Source organism: Mirounga leonina, unplaced genomic scaffold (assembly GCF_011800145.1).
Source record: "Mirounga leonina isolate KUSES-001 unplaced genomic scaffold, KU_Mleo_1.0 Mir_151, whole genome shotgun sequence".
Taxonomy (NCBI): Eukaryota; Metazoa; Chordata; class Mammalia; order Carnivora; family Phocidae; genus Mirounga; species Mirounga leonina.
In genome coordinates, this window is record NW_023270377.1 from 33,716,718 (window position 1) to 33,727,908 (window position 11,191).

Sequence of the window (11,191 nt, forward strand, 5' to 3'; positions counted from 1 at the left end):
TCCCGGGGCGCAGGCGCCGCCCGCCCCGCCCCGCCCCGCGGGGGGACGCGCTCGCCGCGTCACCAGTGTTTTCGAGTAGAGTCCCGACGCTGCGGCTGTCAGCTCCATTTTGTTGTTGGAGCCCGTCGCCGTAAGTTGGGCTTTTCCCGTTTTCACGTTGCAAACTTCGTCTCCTTTGGCTTGGACTCTCTGGCCTGGACGGTAAGACGCAGGAGGAAGCGGGCTAGGTGTCAGGGCCCTTGTTCTGTGCCTCGAGAGCGCCTGGTGATGCCCTCTTTTCGCTTGCTGGCTGCCTGTAATCCCCGACACGACGACCCTTTTTTTCTCTCACCCCCCGGGTTGCACGAAGGCGGCGGGCTTGTCTTCCCTTCTCTGCCGAGCCTGTTGCCGCGAGTTTCTCCCTGAAGCGCGACGCCCCAGACACTGGCGAGGGGTAGTGAGCGACTGCTAGGTTGGGGGGCTGGGCCAGGCGCCCATGGGCGCCATTTTGTTGGCGACGGCCTTGGCCACCTCGGCGGATCTGTAAGATGGCGGCGGGGCGGAGGCGGCGAAGCTTCCTGCTGGGGGTGGTGTTTACTTGGGTCCTGGAATGTGTGTGTCACTCTCTTGTAGCAACTGGAGAGAACATATTGACCTGGTAGGAGGCGGTATCACTGAACGTCTAGACTAGTCTTGGAAAGATTCGAGTGAAAACCGCGAGTGTCTTTCCCCTCGGTGGCGTTAACAAATCAGATTTAGGGACCCGGAGAAGCCAGAAATAATAGGGTGTATTTGAAGGAGCGTGTGGGAGAAGTCAGGCTATGAGACATTTTATGCGTGGGAATTTTTGCGCCCCCTTACCCCCCAAACCCCTAGGGAACAGTTGGGAGTGTTTTGATTCAGTTTAAGACGTGATGGAGTCCCAGCAGTTTGTACTGGTAAGAACGGTAGTTGATTTTTGTTCGAAACATTACTGGAAGGAAGGCGCTGCCGTCCCCTAAATTGATCATATAAGATTGCTTTTAGAATAAGGTAGGTTTTGTTACATATAGCATGTTCTGGGTACCCCAAAAGATGGTATTTCGTGGTTTTCTAATGCCACCGTTGACTTCTGTGTATAATAAAAGACGTTGGTAGTTTGATCGATTTATCTGCTTTACGGAAATAATAATGAGGGTTCTGTCGCAAAGAACATTTATGATTGCATTTAAGTTGGAGGCTAGTTTCTGATAAACATTTAAATGGGGAGGGTTACATATATGGACTTATAGTAAATTTGTGCAGCTGACAGGAAAGGAGTAAGATTTTTACCAGAATTGATAAATTGGATTTTCTGGCCCCCACCCCTCTTATTTCTTTTCCTACCTGTTTTCAGTAAATCTTAGCATAAGGTGGATAATGCATAATACCTATTAGTAGAGTTTTGGATTCCACAGTTTGGCACACAGTGCACTCACTGGATTTATCAATGATTTTAGATTGGTTGACAATGACTTTTGAACTTGGATTTAAAAGAACATTTGAGGGACACCGGTCCGACTGAATCAGTAGAGCGTGAGACTCTTGATCTCCGTGTTGTGAGTTCCAGCCCCACATTGGGTGTGGAGATTATTTTAAAATCTTTAAAAAATTTTTAAAAGAAAAAAGTCACAACTAGAGTGAATTTGCAAAGAAGAGTTTCATTAAACTGCTCAATGTTGACAGGTGGGATACAACGTAACTGGGAAAACTTGTCTTTTTATGTAGATGAGGCACTCAAAAAGAACTTACTGTCCTGATTGGGATGAAAAAGATTGGGACTGTGGAAAATGGAGAAGCAGTAGCAGTCATAAAAGAAAGAAGAGATCACATAGCAGTGCCCGGGAGAACAAGCGCTGCAAATATAATCACTCTAAAACATCTGATAGGTAAGGATGGTACTTACAGTGTCTCAATATAAAAATACATTTCACTAATGCTGTATGTCAACTATGTCTCAGTAAAAGTGTGTGAGGGGGTTATATTTTCCTGATTAAAATTATAGTATCACTTAAATTTAAGTAACGATGAAACCCATTCCTTTTTGTTTCCAAAGATGACTTGTAACGTTTGTAAAATTGTATTTTTTTGGTGGGGAAAGCATAAAGTCTTAAAATTTATTTTTTTTAGCCATTACTTGGAAAGCAGATCCATAAATGAGAAAGATTATCATAGTCGACGCTACATTGATGAATACAGAAATGACTACAGTCAAGGATGTGAACCTGGACATCGTCATAGAGACCATGAAAGCAGATATCAGAACCATAGTAGCAAGTCTTCTGGGAGAAGTGGAAGAAGTAGTTATAAAAGCAAACACAGGATTCACCACAGTACTTCACATCATCGTTCACATGGGGTATGAGCTCTTTTAAAACATTTTGTAAAGTTTATTTCCCACGTGGAACAGTAATATTTGAATTTGTGTTTGATCATTTGAGAAAGTTCTGTTTAAAAAGAAGTCATGTCAATTTAACTTGGCTTCTTTCTGTGTTTGTGCATTGAATAGAAAATTGCTGAAATACAGAACATATTAAGTTTTATAGTAACATTTTATTAATAGTTGGCAACTAATTGTCATTCCAGTGAATCAGCGGAGGTAATTAACTTAGATTAGTTTATTTTTATGGTATTTCAGGAAATCTGATTTGATAAATTGAAGTTTTGTCACAATAGAATAAGCATTTTATTTTTGTATGGTTGAGGGTTTAGGCATGCCTTTTTCTAGCAAAGCATGCTCTAATTTTTTCACTAAGCAAATCACTTAACAGATTTGAATATAATGGGTAATGGGTTAATTTGAAGAGCAGATGACATTTGAAATGACATAGTGTTATTCTTGTATGCCAAATTTTTTTTTTCCTCCCCAAAATAAGGACTTTAATATTATTTACTGTTTTAATATTTGTTTTCTTAGATTAGCTAGGAAATCTTAATGTGGCCACAGTCTACTTTGACCAAGTAAAGATTACATCCTACAATTTTGCAACATTAAATTAGAACACTAGAAACTTAAAATTATGTTTCAGTGAATGCTACAACTAAGCATTTTTTTTTTTTTTTAAGAAAAACAATTGTATTATGTTTTGTTGCCTTGCCACTTTGAGTATCTTATCTGAAAATCTGTTCCTTGCCATGTTTTTCTCCTGTTAACATAAACTATGTGCCCTGTGAATTTCTGGGGACTGAATTTGAAATTGCTCCTGCCAACCGTTTGTGGCCTGGCGTGTATCTGAATGCCTGAATATCTCCCCGCTGAATGAATTTCGTATTCTGCCCTGAATTCACTCGGGTATATTGATTGGCTGGATGATCTTGGTGCCGCCCACTTGACGTTTCCAGAAGAGTCACCGAAGGAAAAGAACCAGGAGTGTAGAGGATGATGAGGAGGGTCACCTGATCTGTCAGAGTGGAGACGTACTAAGTGCAAGATGTATAGAATATTTTTCAACACTTATTAACTTTTCAGATAACATAATCTATATATAAAGATTTCAGGGATTTGGAAATCTTTTCTTTCTCTGTTTTTTTGTTTGTTTTTTATTTCTTTTGGGGGGTGGGATTGTGTGTTTTTTTCTTTCTTTAGAAATTTAATATTTGTTAAGCAGAACTTCCAGAACAGTAAATCAAGTTAATAAAATGAGCTTAAGAATGAAATTAGATCTAAAACTAGTTATAAATGTTTTTTGACAGTGTTGACCAATAAATGTCTAGTGATAAGGAAATTTGTAGCATCAACTAGAATAATCTGCATTGATAGCATTTATTATGATAAGTAAACTATTTCCACTTCTTGGTATAACTGAGATTTATTTCTCTCTTTTAGATGAAATTGTTGATACTTTAGGAGAAGGAGCTTTTGGAAAAGTCGTGGAGTGCATTGATCATAAAGCGTAAGTTTCCTAGCCTGAGACTGCATTTGGGGCTGTTAGCAGTAGTAGAGAATTTTTTTAGCTTTGGAATATTGCCTGACCATAAGTTAGATATATTATTATATACTTTCACTTGGTTTTTTGACTTTGATCTAGGAAACTCCCAGTTAAAGGTACCAGCCTTTTAGGGGCACTTGGGTGGCTCAGTTGGTTAAGCATCTGCCTTTGGGTCAGGTCATGATCTCAGGGTCCTGGGATCAAACCCTGCATTGGGCTCCCTGCTCACAGGGAGTATGCTGCTACCTCTTCCTCTGCCCACAGCCCCCCTACTCATGTGTGCTTGCTCTCTTACCTTTCTCAGATAAATAAAATCTTTAAAAAAAAAAAAAAAGGTACCAGCCCTTTAGATTATTAAACATTAGCTATTAATAGTGTATGTAGTCTTTGATTTTGAGGACGGATTTTATTATTTTAGGAAGTATTTTGTTGTCCCACTGGGCACAGTTCTTGTGACAGTCTTGTGCACACACACCCCCCGCCCCCCCGTATCAGTGATCCAAATCAGAACTTGCCACAGCCTTGGTTTTATGTTAGGGGTATTTGGAACTGGGCTTACCCAAGACATTGACACAGTCTTCAGGGTAGTCACCTAGGAATCTCTATTTAGAAAATGCTATAATTCATAACATAATGAATGCTATAATTGATAACATAGCTAGGGTTGAGAACTCTTTTAAATTGGTATCACGTTTATTTGTGCCTTTCAAACTATTGGTTGAAATTTTTTTTTTTTAAGATTACATTTATTGTCAGAGAGCTAGAAGGAGAGAGCACAAGCATGGGGAGCGGCAGGCAGAGGGAAAGGGAGAAGCAGGCACCCCACTGAGCAGAGAGCCCAATGCGGTACTCTGAGCCACCCAGGCACTCCTACTGGTTGAAATTCCTTGAGATAGTCTAAGAAATTTTTCCATTATCTTTTTTGTTTCCTATTTGAATTTTTCCCCCTTCTGAATGGCAGAGCTTTTCTAAGTGAATTATTGGGAAGGGCTTCCTACTCTTGGTTAGTAAGGCCCTGAGAAGTAGAGCTCCTTACTATGCCCCTCCCATATCCCAACTTTTCTGGTAACCTAGACAAAGCGAAGAATTTAATATTTGCCAGTGACAGGTACTACAAGAAAACTGCTTTACATAGTGTTTTGCAAATTGAAGTGGTGATATCCCAATATTCTTGTTACATTACAGCTATTAAATATAGTTTAGTTGAAGGACCAAAAAAAGAAATCATGTGAGTGGTGTTTTGATGAAAAAAAAATTGTGTCATTCAACATGTATTTGTATCATCTGATTCCACCATATAGCTAAAGATCATTCTCGTTGCTTACAGTGAGTTGCAATTAGAAGAGAGTACTTAACGTATAGTCAGATAAAACTGAATGCTAGACCATAAATTCAAGAAAACAAATACAATGGATCAAACTAGAAGTAGTACAGTTTGAAAAGAGTGATAGAGAAATGGAAGAGGACATCATTTTTAACATTTTTTTTAACTTGAACTTAATTCTCTCTAACAGAGGAGGTAGACATGTAGCAGTAAAAATAGTTAAAAATGTGGATAGATACTGTGAAGCTGCTCGCTCAGAAATACAAGTTCTGGAACACTTGAATACAACAGACCCCAGTAGTACATTGTAAGTATCAAAGTAGAACTCAGAAAATGCTCTCAGGTAGATTTGAATTGTGAGAATCTGTACTCAAGTTATTTTTCATGTGTTTATAGCCGCTGTGTCCAGATGTTGGAGTGGTTTGAGCATCATGGTCACATTTGCATTGTGTTTGAACTATTAGGACTTAGTACTTATGACTTCATTAAGGAAAATGGTTTTCTGCCATTTCATCTGGATCATATCAGGAAGATGGCATATCAGATATGCAAGTCAGTGAATTGTAAGTACTTGGCATATCTTCCAGAAATTTGAGATTATTACGACTAATTTAATGCCAGACTGATTTGGATCTTTTAAGAAAAAAACGGGATCTAACACAAGCCTAACTTAAGGGGTAGGTATGAAAGATGTTGATGACAAGCTATTGGTCAGTTTTGCATTTCATTAAGTAGTATATTGTCCATCATATAATAATGTCATATAGAAGACTAGTTTAGCTTGATTTGTAACTACTTCCACTTCTCCCAGAAGACTTGCTACTATGGTTCTGATACCTGCTTTCATGGTCTCTATGACAATGTCCAGGTTCACATCCTTGACTGTAGTCATTTCTGTATTTGTCAGTGTAGCATCGACTTTGATAATCTTCCTCATTTATGGATCTGCTTTCCAAGTAATAGCTAAAAAAAATAGATTTTAAGACTTTATGCTTTCCCCACCAAAAAAAAAAATCCACACAATTTTACAAATGTTACAAGCCATCATTGGAAACAGGCAAATCTCGGCTTCATGAATAAAAATAGTTCTTCACTTTTTGAGCAGTTAGTTGGTGGTGGACTAACTTTGAGGGTAGTGGGTGGTTTTCTAGGAGGCGGTTACATGTTGACAACTTTGGACATGTTCATCAGAGAGATTTTGTTGTTGTAGGGCTTTTCAGTTTGGTTAGGTTTTTGATTTTCAGATGACAACTTTTTCTGTTTCATTCTCAGTTCTGCACAATAACAAGTTGACTCACACAGACTTAAAGCCTGAAAACATCTTATTTGTGCAGTCTGACTACACAGAAGCATATAATCCCAAAATGGTAAGTCTTCAGGTGTATTACTTCATTGTTTGAAATTAAGATCTTATGTCTTCTTAATATTATGCTTCCTTAACCCATCATTTGTGATTTCAGAAACGTGATGAACGTACTTTAATAAATCCAGATATTAAAGTTGTAGACTTTGGAAGCGCAACATATGATGATGAACATCACAGTACACTGGTATCTACAAGGCATTATAGGGCACCTGAAGTTATTTTAGGTAAGTTACTTGATTGTGCTTTGGGAACCTGTATATATATTTACTGAAGCTAACCTTTTTAAGATTTTATTTATTTGCAGAGAGAGAGCGAGAAGAGGGAACACAAGCAGGGGGAGTGGGAGAGGGAGAAGCAGGCTTCCCACTGAGCAGGGAGCCCGATGCAGGGCTCAATCCCAGGACCCCGGGGTCATGACCTGAGCCGAAGGCAGACGCTTAATGACTGAGCCACCCAGGCGCCCCTGAAGCTAACTTTAAAATTTATAGTTCTAGTCTTATTCTTTGTGGGGATTTTCTAAAATCTTTTTCCCTTTAAGAGATTAGTAACTTAAAACACAATAAGGGTAGGGGGCGCCTGGGTGGTTCAGTCAGTTAAGCGTCTGACTTCAGCGCAGGTCATGATCGCAGGGTCCTGGGATGGAGGCCCACATGGGGAGCTCCACTCTTGGCAGGGAGTCTGCTTATCCCTCTGTCCCTCTGCCCCCCCCAGCTTGTGCGCACAGATGGGCACGTGCATCCACTCTAAAAAATCTTTAAAAAAAACACATTAAGGATTTTGAACTTATGTTTGTTTTTTAATGTCTTTGAGAAATATTAGTTTTTTTCTAACAGTTTGTTTTTGCTTTACAGCCTTAGGATGGTCCCAGCCATGTGATGTCTGGAGTATAGGTTGTATTCTTATTGAATACTACCTTGGGTTTACAGTATTTCCAGTAAGTGACAGTGATCTGTTTCAATGGTTTTGCTCAAAAAAAGTGCTTATTTATGTGAATGAGCACTTTAAAGCAAAGTATGCACATTTAGGCATTAGGCAGTTTTTTTTTTCTAATTCATAGACTTAATTGTTAAGTATAAAGGAATAAAAATTCTGTAGCTGATACTATTGGATATTTGCATTTCCTTAATAATTCATCATTTAAAAAAATTTTTTAAGTATATTATAAACAATTACCTGTTCATTTGGAGATATCATTGGTGAGCTTGTTCTTTGGGCCTTAATATTTGTTGTCAGCTGTAACTTGCTAACAGTTTGCCCTTTTTAGTAATCACCTTTCTTTTGATCTCTAGGGAATAGAAATTTAGCAGCTGTGTTAAATGAGAACAAAGTACACAATGTGCTTATTAACAAGTTTTGTTTATTATTTTAGACACATGATAGTAAGGAGCATTTGGCAATGATGGAAAGGATTCTTGGACCTTTACCAAAACATATGATACAGAAAACCAGGTATGTTTTTATTTAAGAGTAGGTGCCATCCTTTGTACCACTTGGTATTATATTCTGATTAGAACTTTTTAATATAAATAATGAAGTCCTAATGCTTTTTCACTTATATAACAGATTCCTTTGTTGGGAAGCCAATAACTAGGCTGTTTTCAAGTCTCTAGTAAAGTGTTAATCTTTGATCTACAAAAGCATAACAATAGATGAAACCAATCATTTTCCTAGAGGTTTTAAGTTTTCATTGTCAGCATTATAAACATCAATGGATATTGACTTACTTTTAGGAAACGTAAATATTTCCATCATGATCGATTAGACTGGGATGAACACAGTTCTGCCGGCAGATACGTTTCAAGGCGCTGTAAACCTCTGAAGGTAAGTCTGGGACCATTACTTAAATGATTAAAACCTTGAGTTTCCCTTCTCTTTATGGTAAAGAAATAAAATTACGATAAGTGGTAGTTGAAGACTGTTGACTGTTTTTCTTTTCCTTTCAGGAATTTATGCTCTCTCAGGATGCTGAACATGAGCTTCTCTTTGATCTCATTGAGAAAATGTTGGAGTATGATCCAGCTAAAAGGATTACTCTCAAAGAAGCCTTAAAGCATCCCTTCTTTTACCCCCTAAAAAAAGCTACATAGATCTATAGTTCTCTTGAAGATATTTTATGGACTGTATCAGTCTAATTTTTAAATAAGTTATTTTGTATAGCTTTTGTAAAATTCTTACATTTTTCTATTGCTGTTTATTTTGCTTGGATAATTTAAGTAAATTGCTAAAGTAACGAACATTTTTTTCCAGTAATTACTGTATAAAATGATTTATTTAGAATAAACTTTTTGTCCTTATGAAATTTATAGGAATCTGTACAGTTGTTTTTTTTTTAAAGGTAGGGTGTTGTGTGTTTTTTTAATACTCACTTATTTGAGAAACAGCATGAGCAGGGGGATAGAGGGAGAGGGAGAAGCAGACTCCCCACTGAGCAGGGAGCCCGACGTGGGGCTCGATCCCAGGACTCTGGGATCATGACCTGAGCCGAAGGCAGACACTTGACCATCTGAGCCACCCAGGCGCCCCCTATACAGTTTGTTTTTAGCACTGTTTTTCTTCCTGTATATATTTCCATTTTTGGAGGTTTCCTTTAAGTCTTTGGAAATATTTAGCTTTGTTTCCATTTTAGGGATTGCCAGCATCGGGGCTTCTGCCTTCCTTCTTGAAAACAAATGTAATGAATCGAAATTTTACAGAATACAAAGAACTATAGAGATTGGCCCCCAATTTTTTTCTCCCTTTATTCCCATTCAAATACCCCCTGAGTGGGATACTGCAAATGGCTTCAGGTCCTATTCTCATTCAAGACTGGTAAGAAATAACAGAAAAGCTTCCGTGGGGCACCTGGGTGGCTCAGTAAAGTGTCTGCTGTCAGCTTGGGTCATGATCCTGGGATCGAGCCCCACATCACGCTCCCAGCTCAGCCGGGAGCCTGTTCCCTCTCCCCCCTGCTTGTTCTCTCTCTCAAAAAACAAGTCTTAAAAAAGAAAAAAGCTTCCAGAGGGGCACCGGGCTGGATCAGTCAGTGGAGCATGCAACCCTTAATCTTAGGGTTGTGAATTTGAGCCCCACATTGGGTGTAGAGATTCCTTAAAAAAAAAAAAATCCTTCCAGAATACTTGGTAGCCAAGTGGCCAAGTGTCAAATTTTAAGTGACTGGTCAGAGTTAGGCATTTGTCTATGGTTTTATTTATGCTAGATAATTTAAGACTCTACAGTCAGGTTTTTGTTTTTGTTTTTTTAAATTAAGTTCTTTAAGACTTTTCTTTAGAGTTGTAGGTTCACATGAAAATTGAGAGGAAGGTACAGAGATTCCATATGTACCTCCTGCCCCCACACATAGAGCCTTTTCTATTCTCAACATCCCTCACCAATGGGTACATGTTAAAATTGGATCTATGTTGACATAATCACATAGATTACTTTCTAGCTGACTTAGTGCATTACATTCTGTGGGTTTGTACAAATGGAAGATGACCTGAATCCATCATTACAGAATACTGAGCATTTTCACTGCTCTAAAAATCTGTGCTCTGCCTTTTATCCTGCCCTCCCCTCCCATACTCTGGCAACCACTGATCTTTTAACTGTAGTTTTGTCTCTTCCAGAATGTCCTATAATTGGAATACTGTAGTATTCAGCCTTTCAGATTTTTCACGTAAATAATGTACATTGAAGTTTCCTCCATCTTTTCATGGCTTTATCATTCATTTCTTTTTAGTTCTGAATTAGCATTCCATAGTCTGGATGTACCACAGCTTATCCATTCACCTACTAAAGGACATCTTACATGTTTCTAAGACAATTACGAATAAAGCTGCTAAAAATATCCATGGACAGGTTTGTGTGTGGACATAAGTTTCCACTGCTTTTGGGTAGATAACAAGGAGTGATTGCTAGATCAAATAGTTAAGGATATAGTAAGAGTTATTTTTATATTTGGGATAAGAGTTTTTTAGTAGATGTGTCTCACAAATATTCCAGTCTGGCTTGTCTTTCACAGAAGTTGATTTTTAGAATCTAGATTGTCAGTTCTTCATGGGTTATGCCCTTAGTGTCTCTAAAAATTCACCATGCCCAAGATCATCTAGGTTTTCTTTGTAGGAGTTCTAAAGTTTTGTGTTTCACATTTAAGTCTAATCCATTTTGAGTTAATTTTTGTGAAGGATTAATCTTTTTATGTGTGGATGTCCAGTTCCTGCACTGTTTGTTCAAGAGTTTTGGGGTTTTTTAGAAATTTAAAAATTAAGCAGATTTGTAGGCCATATAAATTTTTGATGCTAGAATGAGGATCTCCACTCCAGAGTCAGACTGTCTAGTTTGAAAACTAGCCCTTACTAGTTGCAGGACTTTGGAATGTCACCAAGTCTATGCTTATCTATATTATTTGTAAAACAGGAATATTATGGCATTTATCTCAGAGTTACAGGTATGTTTAATAGATGAAAAGCACAAGTGGTGGGGTGTCTGGGTGGCTCAGTCGTTAAGCGCCTGCCTTCGGCTCAGGTCATGATCCCAGGGTCCTGGGATCGAGCCCCGCATCAGGCTCCCTACTCGCAGGGAGCCTGCTTCCTCTCT

The 11,191-nt window shown here is 38.5% G+C and overlaps 1 protein-coding gene across 2 annotated transcripts; it reads left to right on the forward strand.

Annotated features, from left to right (window-relative positions):
* Positions 1-91: 91 nt before the first annotated feature.
* On the forward strand, positions 92-8,919 carry CLK1 (CDC like kinase 1). Of its 2 annotated transcripts, XM_035007416.1 has the most exons (13): positions 92-201; positions 1,726-1,886; positions 2,128-2,356; positions 3,340-3,430; positions 3,824-3,890; positions 5,441-5,557; positions 5,647-5,813; positions 6,523-6,617; positions 6,711-6,840; positions 7,468-7,550; positions 7,986-8,065; positions 8,347-8,437; positions 8,560-8,919. In XM_035007416.1, the coding sequence occupies exons 2-13, from the start codon at positions 1,726-1,728 to the stop codon at positions 8,701-8,703; spliced, it is 1,455 nt and encodes a 484-aa protein (XP_034863307.1). In that variant the 5' UTR covers positions 92-201; the 3' UTR covers positions 8,704-8,919. The 2 variants fall into 2 exon arrangements, with proteins under 2 accessions (XP_034863307.1, XP_034863308.1); XM_035007417.1 differs by lacking the exons at positions 92-201; positions 1,726-1,886; positions 3,340-3,430 and having other exon boundaries at positions 8,560-8,915.
* The last annotated feature ends 2,272 nt before the right edge of the window (positions 8,920-11,191 follow it).

Excerpts from the sequence above, each read along its gene's own strand:
- CLK1 (XM_035007416.1), top strand. The coding sequence starts at position 1,726 with ATGAGGCACTCAAAAAGAACTTACTGTCCTGATTGGGATGAAAAAGAT. Across the intron at positions 5,814-6,522 it reads GATATGCAAGTCAGTGAATT|TTCTGCACAATAACAAGTTG; the intron begins GTAAGTACTTGG and ends TTTCATTCTCAG. Across the intron at positions 6,841-7,467 it reads GGCACCTGAAGTTATTTTAG|CCTTAGGATGGTCCCAGCCA; the intron begins GTAAGTTACTTG and ends TTTGCTTTACAG.